The sequence below is a fragment of the Lynx canadensis genome, chromosome B4, assembly GCF_007474595.2.
Source record: "Lynx canadensis isolate LIC74 chromosome B4, mLynCan4.pri.v2, whole genome shotgun sequence".
NCBI lineage: Eukaryota > Metazoa > Chordata > Mammalia > Carnivora > Felidae > Lynx > Lynx canadensis.
This window is the reverse complement of record NC_044309.1, coordinates 103,734,765-103,751,254: the sequence shown is the minus strand read 5'-3', so window position 1 is coordinate 103,751,254 and position 16,490 is coordinate 103,734,765. Positions and strand designations below refer to the sequence as shown.

The window sequence follows — 16,490 nt, the reverse complement described above, 5'->3', positions numbered from 1 at the left end:
CTCTCTCTCCCTCTCTCTCTCTCTCTCACTCTCTCTCTCTCTCTCTCTCTCTCTAAATCAAAAAAAAAAATAACAGAGAAGAATAACTTCTGATCTTCAAATAAGTAACATGTATTAAATAGGATTTTAAAAAGCACTAGCCATAGAGAAAAAATATTGATGAAAAGGCACATCTCTTCATCAAAAGTCACCTCTAAGATAGTGAGAGAAATTCAAATCACAAGGTAAAGATTATTTGTAATACATATAGTCAGTAAAAAAAGAAAAAACTTGATTAAAAGTATATGAAAAGTCCCACAAATCAACAAGAAAAAGAAAACTGAAATGTGCCAAAGATTTGGATAAACATTTCACAAAACAGAATCTTCAAATGGCTGATGAAATATGAAAAAGCAATAAGCTTTAAAATACAATAAACAAGAGATGTAATATTTTTCCATGTTGTATAAATTATTAAGATTTTACTTCTTGGGCTGCCTGGGTGGCTTAGTTAAGTGTCCAACTCTTGATTTCGGTTCATAACTTGATCCCAGGGTCATGGGATCGAGCCCTGTGTTGGGGCTCTGTGGTGTACACGGAGAATGCTTAAGAGTCTCTCTCTCTCTCTCTCTCTATCTATATATATCTATATATATCTATATATATCTATATATATCTATATATATCTATATCTATCTATCTATCTATCTATCTATCTATCTATCTATCTATCTATGTCTGCCCTTCTTCCCCACTCACACACACTCTCTCTCTAAAATAATAAACAAACAAACAAACAAACAAATAAATAAATAAATAAATAAATAAATAAATTTTTACTTCTTCACATAATGGCTTTAAATTATTTACTTTCTCATTCAACTACCATGGTGATAACTGGCAACTAAGTTTTTTAAAAGATTCAACAATGCAAGCTGGATATTTGGATGGCTCATCAGCAATCCACCACCAACCCAAAGACAGGCAACATATGGTCACTGTCATTCTGAGATTCGGAAGACCACATATTTGGAGCAGTGAGTCAAATGTAGGAGATCTCTGAAAGCTTTTAAAAAAGGATTGATAACTCTGAGATTTTCTCATTTGTTTAAATTTTAATAGTCGTTGTCACTGAAGTAGGAAAGTTATTTGTTTAGGCGCTGCCAGCTCCGTTAGACCAAATGAAGACAGGTGCAAAGCATGTACACATACATACCCTTGCCCACCTCTCCTTCTATGAAGGCACACCTATAGTATGACATCCTCGATTTGCCAAGGTGGTTCAGAGATTTCATGTCAAATGAGCACATAAAGAAAATGGGAAGAATTTTTCGTTATGAGATTTTTAACTTCCTTGAGAAACAGGACAAGAGTAGATGATAATATAATGGACTTATTATGTATATACTGCCCAGTTATGGGATAATTCTCAGTTTTATCATTCTGCCATATTTATTTCACTTAGAAAATAAAATAGTATTGATTTTATTGAATTCTCCCCAAACCCTACTTAACTCTTAGTTCTCTTCACCATCCCACTAGCCACCTAGTCTCAGTAACTAGCATTACTCAGAGGTTTTCATTTCCTGCATTAATTTTTTTTTTTTGCCTATTGTGTATCCCTAAACAAGACAATATGGTTTTTCATCATTTTTCCAATTTCTCTTGCTATGTGTAAGAGAAAAATAATCATTTTTCACTTGCTTTTTAAACTCAGCATTATGTGTTTGAGATTTATCCATGCTAATATTGAAGTTCTGGTCAATTTCCACTTCTGAATATCCTGTTGAATTAATACACCACAATACATAATCTATTTTCTACTATGTTTTTACTACACATGTACTTACTTATATTTTGTTTTGTTTTGAAACAAACCTGCTAGAAACTTTCAAATGCATGGTTTATTGTTCACATTTCTGAGAATTTCTCATTCTCATCCCTCCATATTAATAAAGCTTGATCATGGGACATCTTGAGTGCATAAATATCTATTACTACATATTTCCATTTTATTCTCTCCATAGTAGTGTAAAAACAGTTCTGCTGCTTTATATCCTTGCAAGCAAGTATCATTGTTAGGCATTTTAACTTTTGTCTATGTGATGGGAATAAAATGCCATTTCTCTGTTTCTTAGTGAGATTAAAGATCTTTTAATGTTTTGGACTACTCTTGTCTTCTCCATGAACTGACTGTCCATATCCTTTGCCCATTCGTCTATTGGATGGTGTGTTTTCTTATTGATTTGTAGAAGCTCTTTATATCCTCTACACTAATTGCTTAATGGTTATACATGCTGCAAATATCTTCTCTGAGTGAATCATTCATCATTTAACTTTGTTTATTCTTTTAGTGGGCGATTTTTCATTTTAATGTAGTAAATTTCATCAATATTTTCCTTAATGATTTGTGGTTTACACTTTAAAAGGTCATTCCCTACTAAAAATATATTAAAAGATTTTTTCATTTTCTTCTGAAAGTATTAAGTCTTTGCTTTACAATTTTAGAGCCTTGAATCCAGCTGAAATGTATTTTTGTGTATCGTATATGGTAGGGAACTCATTTTTTTCTACATATACAGCCAGCTGTTCCAGCACCAATTTATCTAAGGGTCTATCCTTCTTCCACTCGTTTGTTAAACCACGTCCTCTATAAATCAGGTTTCCATAGCAATGTGATCCGTTATTCAATTTTATTAGTCTTGTTTGTTGATCCCTGCTTCTATACTCGTATCTTAAGTAGAAGAAAAAGAGATTCTTTGTTGTTATTTTTATCTCTTGCTCCTTCTCCTATGTTCGCCTTCTCTGTTCAATAAGTTTATGGGTGATGTAGCTATCCCCCAACGATCCGATGCCACAATGATGGCCCAGAATTCTTAATACACAGTGATACTCAGGATATCATAGATCCAATTCTAGGACAGCAGGTGGGCAGTTTAGTTCAGTCTACAGCTGCTGGGCTATTCTCTGTTTCATTCAGACCTCTGTACCAAAGCTCGCTATAAGTCCTAGTCCCAGAAAACAACCTCTAACCATCATTATCAATCTCCTTTCATGAGTGAAGGGTAACACTGCACCGCAAGTTCAAGCACTGAGCTGGCTCTGACTCCACAATCAAAGCTGCAGAATACCGAGTTTCTACTATGCTGTCAATGCCTGCTCTTACACCTAGCAAGCCTCTGGCTTCAGCCATGCTTACTACTTTGCAAATCTGTTCCATTTCTGATCCGCAGATATGTTTACTTTAATTTTGAGCTCATCTCTGATGCTCTGCTTTTTCTTTTTTGTATTATCTCTCATTAGAGTGCAATTGGGGGGAAAAAGGGCTGCATCGGAGCATGAGGTACTGTGATACCTTGAATGGAAGTACCAGAACTGAATTTTTTCTAACTTTATTAAGATTGAACTAGGAGAAGAACGTGGGAAAATAAATCAACATGACATGATGAAAAAGAGCAGTAAATTAGAAAGCAGACAATAATAATAGCTATGACAGTCTACGTTAAGAACTGTTCCAAGTGCTTTGCATGGATCATATAGCTTTTATTTTATTATATTCTTGTGCTATTACTATATTTATATTCTGGAAGGAGGAGCGGGGGGAGAAGGGAGGGAGAAGAGAGGAGGAGAGAAGGGAAGGAGGGCAAAAAGAAAACAAATCAACAACAAAAGAACAGAGACGCCATGTAACATTGTTGAGGTCATACAACCAGTACATTGTAGACTTAAGCTCAGTGAGTCTAACTCCAGAGTAAGAATCTTAACTATAAGACACTGCACTGCCAAGTCACAGCTTTGCTGCAGGGAGCTTTGCAATTCTGGGAACATTATTTCACCTTCACCTCTTTGTGACAAAGTTTTCTCAATTGTGAAATGAGGTAACTATCCTAGATGACTTCTAATCTGTTTTTCTAACTTCTACTCGTTTATGATAAAATGAATTTATAGTTCTGCTTAGTACCCTGTTTCAGAACATCTTTTGAAATTTGCTTTGGGAGTGAAAATTTCTGGCAGATCTCCACATTTATTTTATGTGTTGATTTTTTAAATATTTATTTATTTAGAGAGGGGGAGGGGCAGAAGGTGAGCAAGCAAGAGAGAAAGAGAGAGAGAGACAGAGAGAGAATCCCAAGCAGGCTCCACTGAGGCTGATGTGGGGCTTGAGGCCACAAACTGTGAGATCATGACCTGAGCTGATATCAATCAGACACTCAACCAACCCCAGCCACCCAGGCACCCCTCCAAATTTACTTGTTTTTTAAAAAAACGTTCATTTATTTTTGAGAGAGAGAGAGTGTGTGTGTGTGAGCAGGGGAGGGGCAGAGACAGGAGGACAGAGGATCCAAAGTAGGCTCTGTGCTGACCGCAAACAGCCCAGTGTGGGGCTCAAACTCACAAACCTAGAGACAATGACCTGAGCCAAAGTCAGAAGCTTAACCAACTGAGCCACCTAGCCCCCTCCCCCAAATTTACTTTAAAACAATATTTAATGAGATTTGTGATACATTTTAAAAATACAATTGCATCATTTGGAATGTCCTGTAAGAGAAGAGAGAGGCTAAGTTCTGCAGATATATCACAAGCCTGCAGTCATAATACCTAGTGAGTGTCAGTGCAGTAAATAAGTATGAAAAGTCTTAAACATAAATAAAAAAATTAAAGATACAGTTGTGTGAAAAGACTTGAGTCCTGGTCTTTATTCTGTCTCTAACCCAAACTTAACTTTTTTGGACTTCGGTTTCCCTGTTTTTAAATTCAGAGAGTTAGATTTTTGACGTCCCTTCTGTTTCTAACAGTTCCTTAGTTCACAAGGGAGGATCCATTAGAGTTCAGTGAAGGTATTATCTGAATTGACTCCGGGGACCTGGGTGGCTCCGTCGGTGAGGCGTCCGACTTCAGTTCAGAACATGATCTCACAGTTTGTGGGTTCGAGCCCCATGTCGGGCTCTGTGCTGACAGCTCAGAGCCTGGAGCCGGCTTCAGATTTTGTGTCTTCCTCTCTCTCTCTGCCCCTCCCCTGCTCATTCTCTCTCTTGCTCTCAAAAGTAAACATTAAAAAAAAAAAAAAAAAGAATGTGGGACCTTGTCAGATTGCCTGAGTTAATTTCTTTCTAAAGGTTTCTTAAACTTTCTGGTCCTAATATTACTCATTCGTAAAATGAGGATAATTACAATTCTTCCTTATTGTGGTGACTGAATGAGAGAAACTTAAACTGCTTATACCTGGCACGTAGTTGGTAATCAGTAAATGTTTGAATTTATTAATAGTAATTTGAATAATTGAGGGTGTTTTCACAGTCTGCATCATTAAACATCTATTAAAACCTACGTGCACACCATCCTGAATAACATAGGTGCCTAAAGACAGAAGGGCATCATCAGGGGGGACTTATTGCAATTTTCCTTACACTAAGATCTCATATGCCATATTAGTATTAGTTTGAAAAAAGGCATTTGGTGCTGTTCAATATTGTATATATCAGGAAAATTGGAAAAGGTTCCCGCCTTCACAGTAATGGATAACCTTCAAAACTCATGTACAAATGCGAAAAGAAGATGGTTTAGCAAATGAGAGACTTTAGCTTCCAGGATACACAACTTCACCCCCTGCAATCAGAATGCATTTGTTAGTAAAGACACAGTGCAAGATACCACAATCACTGTTTCTTCAAAATTCCCTGAAACTGTCTAAGACATAGAGACTATACACAGCCTATGACGTTAATACCAAAATCTACTTTTCTATCCTTTTGGCTGCAATGGAGGAAACAAAATTGAAATGTAGTTAATGAAGGAACAAATAGAGGGTGAGTGGAAATATTACAATGGAAGGTTCATTTTATGAACACTTTTATTTTAATGAGTATATTGTTTAGATTACAGGTGCAATTTTATGTAAATCCAGACCTGAGTTTTCATAAAATAAAAAAAAAAATAGGACAAGAATGAAAAACAAAGTCACTGACTGCCCAAACTGAGAGCTTCTTCCTTACACCTGCAGTGTATGATATCTATTTTAACTCCTTCTTTGGGTTATAACAACATACAATTCATAACATTTGGTGCTTAACTTAAAAATTTCGAAACAATAATTCAAACCCGTTTTTTCTGGCTTGAAGAAATTACAAAATCCTTCTTTTAGTTTATGATAGCAGTGACCAATTTCAAAGAGGTTCAATAAGAACTGATGTTGGAAACTGCCTTGCAGATACAAATTGCTACAATTATCTTCAAATATACCTATCATTAAACTAAAATGGATGTCAATAAACCAACAAAAAATATTTAAACTATTCAGAGCATACTATTATAAAACAACAGAAAAATAATTTCTTTCACTCTTTCAACAGCAGTAATTTGGACTATAATTTTCGCGTTTTATCTGTACATATGAAATCGAATAATATTTTCCCTCTATTTACACTATTATTCTATTTTCAAAGGATCGTTAGATGCTATTATACATGTACAAATGCATGTTAAGTCATGGTCTGCATTTTACTTTAAGGAAATACAAGAAAAACAGTTTAAAAAAAGAGAAATATTTTGGTAAGATCTGAACTGAAATAAACACAATACGGTATTAAAAATATTCCCGGGTATAGTCAAAATTCTAACTAATTCAAAGCTATGTTTAGAACAGTCATTCTTAATAACATGCAGAATCTTTTGGCTCTTTCCATCGAGGTATCGCAGTGCCAAAAAAATGTATAATGTTCAGTTATTCATTCTGATGGCAGTTTTTAATGTAATTTGCCCCGCGCATCCCAAGTTCACCTTGTCAGAGAGTACCGCTTCCCCAAGGCTGCCCCAGGGTCCTGTTGACGGATGGCTCTAATTGCAGTCGGCGCTGTAAACAAGGCAGCTACTCCATGCTCCGCGAGCACACGGAAATAAGCGCCAGCATCTGGTGTTCCCACAGGCTTTCCCTGCGATGAGATTCATTTAAAATGTCACCGGGTAAAATGTCTCCTACTTCACTGACAGTTCAATGCTTATACACTTAACACAGCAATGTTAATAAAATGGGGTTCTCGACAGATCTGAGTTTTAAAATGTCCCCATACTCTACAATAAATACATAAAAAAACAAACGCCCAGGCCTCAGAGAGGCCATTTGCTCCCTTACATCATCCTAAAAGCCTTTCAAATTGCACTGTTTTCCTTTCTCAAGTTTTGAACGATAAAGGATAGGGTGTATATATCACATTCAAATTAATAACATAAAACAGCCTTCTGTTTTCCAAGAAATTCAAGACATTGTTTTGTGTGGTAGGACTAAAGGAGAAATATGATTGCTACGAATTTCTAACTTTGACACTTTTTTTTTCATAATCACTTCTAAAAGTGACAATAACAATTCTCTAAATTTTTGAGAACAGAGAAAAATATGGAATCACAGTAATTTCCGCATAATAACCTTTACAATTAAATGCCTCACTCCAAGGAAAGCAACTTCTATGACTTAAAAATTCAGTAAGATATCTCCAGATGTATGCTTTCCATAGCTTCAAAACGACATTTCACATGTGCAGTGAAACCTCTGTGAATAAAAATCTAACAATTTTTATACAATACATAATCAAAGGGACACAAAGCATTTTTATTACTGATGTTTCTGCAAAGTGGAAATTGAGCATAGCATAAATCAGTGATTCTGCAAAAATTCTGTTACATAAAATCTATGTTGGCCCAGCCATATCCCCTCATTCCTCAATCCATTCTCATCACTGCTACTTTTTCCTTTGATTCTAAGGCAAGGTGCCTGGAATGTTAATATATGTTATATGAAAAAATATGTATTATAGGTATGCAATATATATTTCACAATCAAATCATTTTGGGAGGGGTTGGGTAAGAAAAAGAAAATAGGTTTCTTACTTTGGACCATTACTTGAAGATTTAAAAGTGTTAAAGAAAATCAAGAATTCCCAAAAGAGGAATTACTATATGTAATATTTCACAATCAAATCCTTTTAGAAGGGGTTGGGATAAAAAAAGGAAAACAGGTTTCTTATTTTGGACCACTTCTTGGAAAATTAGATGTTAAAGAACATCAGGAATTCCCTAAAGAGAGTTACCATATGTAATATTTCCTAAACTTCTCTGCCCACATCCCCTATATGAACATCTCATAGATCTTATATTCTAGAGAACACACTTGGGAAACACTGATGAGGTAAAAAGAGGAAAGAAGTTGCTAATAGCAAACTTAGCGCTCTCCTCAAACACAGAATAATAAATGAGTGGATGATAATAAGAGGCCAATCATAGCTGTCTAGTAATTTAGATTCAGTATCTACTTCTCACTGGATCTTTGATAGGGCGTTACTTAGTTTGTACTTTCCTCTTTTTAATGGTTACCCTTAATATTCTTTAAATGTAATTTTATTTTCTTTTTGAAAAATATAACCCCTTTCTTATATTCTGTTGCTTTTTCTTTTGCTCTTTTAATACCAAAGACAGTATTTATTGTAACTAGAAATTCACTTTTATTATCACAACTATCCCAAACTTTTGATTTCAGTTTATTCCATTACCACCTCATACAGGTCATGAGGTTGATACAGTATGGAAAGCTGCCAGATACAATTTGGCAACTCATGTACATAACTTGACTCACACATTTTGAAGCCTTGAGCACATCAGTCTAAAATGAGTCAGCAAAGTTATTCTTTTGAAGCAAGTGAGGTAAACATTTGACTTTTACTTTTTCGATCTGTCTTAGGCACTGATCAGTCCCTGGTGTACTAGATTGTGACTTTGGAAATCTGATCTCATCCACATAAAAAGTATTTATTAACTGATCATGTGCAATTGACTTTCCCTATCGATGTTGCCATTTTCTTGCCCATTAAATAAGAATAAATCACTTTTCCAATATTTCCTCGATAAAAGCATTGAGATAATATTTTACAGTAGTTTGACCTCTACTGAAGAAAGATATTTTATAGCCAATTGAAGTTGAATTTCATTACAATTCCAGTGTCATTGGACAAAGACAATATACCCACAAAAGAGTGATATTAGTGTCATAACAAAATACTATACCATAATGACTTTCACGTATTTTACAATGCCTTCAATTAATTATGTCTCATGATAATGACAGCTTAAACATTAGAAATATTAGTTAAAAACTGTACCACATTTTTATAAATAATATAATTGCTGCTGCAATTATGACCTGCACCAAATAAATTTCCATCAGTATTCTATTTATTGAGAATAAAAATCATGATAACGTAGCATTACTATTAAAATACTAAAGGAAGTCATGTATAAAATCTCACCATATTCCTTTGTAAGTTAGCTGAGCTCAGAAAGGTTCATATTTTTCCATTTTATTTTCTATTCTCACAGGATCATTCAATGCTATGATATGTTTTACTATTTTAGAATTAAGTGACTCAATAGCTTAGTGGTTTTATGGAAAACTCTTCTCCCCTGGCCTCCTGCACATACACAAGCTTGTGTAAATACACACACGTGCATGCACACACAGGCAATATAATCCCTTTATAGTACTTTGTAAATTTAATCAATAACATGCTAACCACTCTAAGTTACCTAGAGAAAAGGACCCTGATTCCAGAACTTGCATATTCAGTGAGAAGCAACAGCCCAGACAATTGAAAAGTAGGAAGATCCTAAGATTATGGAGATTTTTAACAAACAACATATACACCAAAAACAGTAATGCAGCTAAAAGGTAACAATAACTTAAAAACTCTTCAAAACTCAAATCCATTGATGTAATTTACCCATTTGCTTTTATTTCCTTCCCCCAAACTAAGGGGTAAAGTGTTTATTGCCACCCAGAACACGAAAGCAGAAAGCGATCCCTACAACGGCGAAGCAGAGATTCTAAGCTTTCAGCTATTATAATCGTGAATTTTTAATATCAGAGATTTATAAAACACTAACTAATATTTATAATGCGGTTAGTGATGGTACAAAGCATAGAATCCAAGCAGATAAATACCTTAAGATTAAGTTGCACGTACAAATTTCTACCACTTATGATTCATTGTGTTAGTTTTAAGGAACCATAAATGATAGACCCTGAGCTAGAAAACCAGGTAATATCTCAACTTTTCCCATAATCCCTACTGAGGTTAAGTTTCAGCACAGGAAAGTAGTGAAAGACAGCAACTTAACAAAACGAAGATGAGCTTAAACACTAGACCTAGATCTTTGAGCAAAATAATATTTGTTTTATTAATCCTATGATTTCGGTTTACCCAAGGCTTGGTGTCAGGGCTACGTGCAGTTTCTCAGACTTTGACATACACATTTTTGAGTCAACTGTAGTCTTTGCCTCCTTTTGTGGCTGGATTAGAAACACACCTGGTACCTTTTTGAACGCTGCTTCTGAGAATATCACCAAAGGCATGTTTGCACTGCGGTTCTAAGGCGAAGACAGCGACATCCCTTTTAGAAGAGTCCTGAATTTAATTTCAGCAGACAGGTGCAGCAGTGTTGGCTTGTTTATTTTGGAAGCGTGATGAAACTGGCAATAGCATGTGTTGAACTCCTACTATATGCCTTGTGCCTTTACCAAGAGATGAAAGTTTAGGCGTGCAACATCTAAACTTGAGACTTATTAAAACATAAGCAGTTCTCCAGGATATAATATTTAGTGAAAGAAAGGTAAAATGCAGAATAGTGCACATATCACTTCTACAATGCCATCTGTATGAAAATAAAGGAGGGGGCATTGCTTATACAATAACGAACCATTATACACATAAGATTGCTTCCAAGTCAGAGAAATTGAACAGCTGGGAACAGGGGACAGTGAGATTTGCACTCTTTACCCTTTTGTGGGTTTTGAAATATGAACCAAATGAGTGTACAAGCTTTTAAAAAATGGGCTTTTTCTTCCCCAAAGTCCCTCTCTCAATAGCTCACATTATCTTATTCCAATTTTGAAAACATTACTGCTGTTTTAAAGCCATATGGGATAACTGCACTATGCCTTAAAACCTTCAGATCTATGATTTTGTGTTACTATAGCAGATTCCTTTTTAAGGAGTAAAAACTTACTTATAAATACAATCTGATAACTAAGAATTTATATCAACTGACTTGGCTGATTGTTTGCTAGAGATTTCCCATAATTCCATGGGCCTCACCTGTAGGGATATGCTGCCACCTAGCTCTCCTTTATCTTATCCATATCACCGGCTAATTTTACTCTAATCCACTGATTGTCAACCCTAAATGTACATGAGAATTGCTTGGGATGCTTTTGAAAGGTACCAGTGTCTGTTCCCCACTCCAGAGGTTCTGATCTAATTGGCCTTAATTTGGGTCTAGCATTGTTGTTTCACTTGTCCCCTAAGTAATTCTAATCTACAGCCAGGGTTGAGAACCAATGCATAGTCCTTATATATGAGGCATTACCTGAGGCTAGGACATTATCCAGTACCCACCTGTCTGGTTACCTTAGGGGATGAGCCTAGAATTTAAGATTAGCCTTTGCTGGGTTTTTTTCCCCCTGTTATTGGGGAGAATTGCTTCATCCTTTGTCTTGTTCTATAAACTAGATTCCAGATTGTACATACATATTAAGATTTATAGGCTGTCACACCCTGAATACACTTATCCTTTTTCCAAAGATGGAAAGAATAGCCCCAGGCCAGCAGCTCCTGTGTTGCCCAGATACTTCTGAAAGCTAAGTTTTAGTTTGAGGGTTTTATTTTGTTGTATCACTGCTTGAAATGATTATGTCTTAATCTTTTAGATGAAGGGTTTCTGACCAGACTTCAGGGAAGTTTATGACTGTTCTGATTTTTTTTTTTAATGTGTATATGTTTGTTTTCCTAGGGAGATTAGTCAATATGATCAGATCCTGAAAAGGAGTCCATAACCAAAAGGTTTCTAGGCCTATGAGAGCCTCCCCAGCACAAGAATCTCTTCAAAGATTTTCTGTCTAGCTCTGAGGAACAGCTTGGCATCCATATTGGTAAGGAGGAGTTATACTGTTACTATTTGCAGATGACACAATACTATCCATACTTATACACACTCCACCAAAAAACTACTAGTAGTAATAAATGAATTCAGTAAAGTTGTAGGATACATAAGTAATAACTAGAAATAGATGGCATTTCTATACACTAATAACAAAGTAGCAGAAAGAGAAACAAAGAAAACAATTCCATTTACAATGGCACCAAAACCATAAAAGCATAAAAGCCTAAAACCATAAAACTGGAAACCATAAAACAGATGAGAGAAATTGAAGATGCCATGATATATACTTTAAATATCCTACAATTTTGTTCATTATACCTCAATAAAGCTGAAATTAAAAAAAAAAAAAAAAGATCTACGCTCTGGTTCGGTTCTTCTCCTGCCTTCTCCCAAATCTCTGAGAGAGTTAACCATCTGGGACCTTGTGATGAGGCTACCCTCCAATGAATAAGCCATTGCTTCCACCCCAGTCATAAGAGTCCATCTGTCCCACTAAAAAGATGCTTACTTCTGAAAGTATTAATGCCAAGTAAATGAAGCAGAGCACTGGAATTGGTAATTCTGCAGACCCAGTGCTGAGCTAATTAGGGACTCTGACATATTTACCACTCTCAGCAGTCACCAAGAGCATTTATCACTAGGATAGCTGGTAGCTCATGGCTTCTAACAGGACTGCTTTCGCCTCTGAATTCCTCCATGCTGATGAGCGATCACTACTATCTGTAGAAGAGGGACAAATTAAGGTTTTCTTTACTCGTAGTGAGTAGTTAGACTTTGCTCTAAGCAGAGAAATTAAATGGCTTCTTGCTTTTATTACGCTAACAGATTTCTGCCCAGGAAGGGAAGTGTGGCTATTCCGTACATACAATGCAGTTCAACCTGAGGTTGTACAAACCCCAGCTACTCCATACCATCCAATAATTTACCTAAGATAACCTTCAAACATTCTCACATTCCCCCCATGTTTAAAAACAAAACAAACATACAAACCTTCCTACGGAAGTGCTGCCATAGGGTGACTAATAAAACCCTAATTCCAAAAACTCTCTTCATCTATTGTCCTAGCAGACCTTTTTCTGAAGCAGTTGGCACTGATGATCCCCCACCTTCTGGAAAACCTCCCTTCCACCTCAGGATACCGGTTTTCTGGTCCTCCCACTGCCTAATTTTTCATTCTCAGTTTATATAGCTTCCCTTTCTTAATCTTTACCTCTGAGTATTTTAATCACCTTAGGAACTTGAATTATTAACTCTTCTATGTCTCTAATTCTGAAAATTTTTCTGAGTTTCCCAATATCATACAAATGTCTGCGTCGTAGGTTTAAAATCAACATTACCAAAACTAAAAATACTCTTTCCTGCTCCACGATAGCTGTAACTCCTACTATGGCAGCTCAGTTGGCAACCACCATCACATTGGCTATCTTAGCTGAAAACAGCAGAGTTATTTTCAACTTCTTGAGCTCAATCTTACAATACCCACCTGACACCCTAATATCCTGCCTTTGCCTTTAAAGATCACTGATACCCCGGTTCTGGTCACTAGCTGGTATTATTCAGTAATTTCCCAATTGTTCATCCCTAAATTATGGCCAGAGGGCACTGTTTTTGGAGCCAGAGAACCCTGTTTCAAATCCCAGTTCTGTCACTCATGTGCCACTGGTAAAATTATTTAATGTCTCTGATCCTTGGTTTCTAGAGCTGTAAATAGGGACTCAAAATATTTATCCTATGGATGTATGGATAGAAATAGTTAAGGCTATGTACATAAAGCGCTTAGTAGAGTTCTTATCAGGCAACACCCGATCAACAGTAGCTATTATTATTACTGGCAGTGTTTCATCCACAAAGCTTTCCCTATCTACTTTAATCCTAAACTTCCCTTAAGAGACCAGTAGACAGATTTTGAGCCTGGTGGGAATGCAAGCTGCCATTTTACAAGGTATGTAACCTAAGGCAACTTATTTAATTTCTTTGATCCTTATTTAGTTCTATCATCAGAAAACTGCATCAAAAGAAGTACAAAAATTAAATGTAGACTATTTACCATAGGCAATGGCTCAATGTAATTTCTGGAAAAAAGTTTTATATCTTCTACACTGTGTAAGAAATTTCTTAGGTAGTGTCTTGGTTTGTTTGCTTTCTGTCCTTTACATTAATCTTACTTTTTTCTTTTTTAATATAGTGTCAGTGTGTTCAGAGCAAGGAGTGTGTATGATACTTATTCTGTTTCCCTCTCAACCCCTAGAAGATACTGAGCTCACAACAAGCACCAATAAATATTGTTGATGGAGTCATGATAATAGCTGCACTTCCTTATTCCAACATAAAACACAGGCACACAGAGAGAAAAATAAACTCCGGAATAAGTATCTTTGAACAACTAGCCATGTGAGAAATCTAAAAGATGCTGGCATCAGCTTTGCAATCTTTTCCAATTGAGAAGATCAAATTATACAGCCTGAATTAGAGTAATAACTGTGTCATCATTTTTCTCATTCGATACATACATAAAAATACATTGCTGTTATACTAGATTAAAAAAGAAGAAAGAAGGAAATCATTTTCCATTCGATAAGGGGGTAGGACGACTCTGATGAGTGCCTTTGAGGGTACTAGTTAACAACATCACAGCTACTAGTCATAAAAGGAAGCAACGTATCCCTGTGCTTGGAGGAAGCAAATCTCTGTCCTGAAAACAACTGATAATCAAATTAGAGAAAACAGGTTAACACGTAAAATGCAAAATTCTTGCAAAAAGAAGGTAACTCTATACATGCAAGCAATTACATGTTTAAAATGAAGCCTTGAAGGAGATAAGAATTCAGAAGGTCCACGTGTGGAACATACATCATAGGATGTCTTCATGGAGATTATAGGCCCAGTGCAGTAAAGAAGTAGGTGACATGTGCATTGAAGGTGCGCTGTGGATGATCTAACGAATGTTAAATACAAAAATAATTTTAAGGGGCGCCTGGGTGGCGCAGTCGGTTAAGCGTCCGACTTCAGCCAGGTCACGATCTCGCGGTCCGTGAGTTCGAGCCCCGCGTCAGGCTCTGGGCTGATGGCTCAGAGCCTGGAGCCTGTTTCCGATTCTGTGTCTCCCTCTCTCTCTGCCCCTCCCCCGTTCATGCTCTGTCTCTCTCTGTCCCAAAAATAAATAAACGTTGAAAAAAAAAATAATTTTAAAATATTTAAAGTAGTATCCTCAATACTCTCAAACATGAGATTTCACATAGGAAAATGGCTACAAGTTTTGATCCATGTATATAAAGTAATAATAATTATGTGTAAGATATGTGTGTGGTCATATTTTACTATACACACATATTGTGATATTTCTTTGCAGCTTTCAAACTAATTTCATATACATTATCTTATCTGATTCCCTTGCAAATAAAGGAAAGTGTAGAGCTCATTTTCACACTAATCATTCTATGAAGAAAGAATAGATAGTATCTAAACTCTTCCTTCTTCCTATGAATTCAGGAAAAGAGCACTCAGTAAGAAATTATCAAGCTGAATATTCTGAATTCTTTAAAGATACATATAGCTTATAAACCAGCAATGATAAAGCCCACCAAAAAATAGAAGAGAACGATTATACATGTTTGGATAATGGTGAGCCATTAAATGTACTGGTTTATTCACAGATGAAAGGCATCAAGGCTACTCTTCTTTCACTCCTGGTTCAACTCTGAAAGGACAGATCCTTGAGGGGACAGATCACTGGATTATTTTCCATATATGCTACTCATTCTTCAAAATCAGTACTAGCAGAATCAACACATCCTTGTGTGCTGATTCCTCTGCCTGGCTCTTAGAAGAAAGTTAATGGGCTCCAAAGGGAGCTGCCTTTAGTGCTCTGATGACTGCTGCAGAGTTAGGAGGATAGACTTTGAAGGAAGAAATGTGGAGCACCTGAATATTCAAGCATTACAATGACTGGATTGCATGGGAATGAACGGTTGGTGTTTATATTGTAGCATTTTATTCTGGCAAAGAATAGATTCATATGTTTGGATAATGACAGTAGCTTATAATATCCAGCATTTATTCTACTATTATAGCCCGGCAACCTTTCTAAGGGCTTTTCACGGATTAATCAATTTAATGATATATGAGAAAAGTACTGTTATGTTTTTAAAAGTAATATTAATATTGACAATTATAGATGAGAAAACTGAGTCTGAGAGCAGTTAAGCAACTTATCTGAGGCCAAACAAATAATACGTGGAAGTTTCAGGAATCTTACAATGGAAGTCTTAACTGCTATGCTGCCTCTCAAACATTAAAATTTTGGGGGGCACCTGGGTGGCTCAGTCGGTTAAGCATCCGACTTTGGCCCAGGTCATGATCTCATGGTTCATGAGTTCGAGCCCTGCATCAGGCTCTGTGCTGAGAGCTTGGAGCCTGGAGCCTGCTTCAGATTCTGTGTCTCCCTCTCTTTCTGCCCCGACCCCACTCACACTCTGTCTCTCTCTCAAAAATATATAAACATTTAAAAAATGTTTTTTAATTTCACTAAT

At 36.2% G+C, this 16,490-nt stretch overlaps 1 protein-coding gene across 1 annotated transcript in view; it reads right to left on the bottom strand.

Annotated features, from left to right (window-relative positions):
- ACSS3 (acyl-CoA synthetase short chain family member 3) overlaps positions 1-16,490 on the bottom strand; it is a 156,282-nt gene that overhangs the window by 57,255 nt on the left and 82,537 nt on the right. The window contains exon 8 of the mRNA XM_030323318.1: positions 6,757-6,908. Coding sequence (XP_030179178.1) covers positions 6,757-6,908 — 152 coding nt within the window. The remainder of the gene's footprint in view (positions 1-6,756; positions 6,909-16,490) is intronic.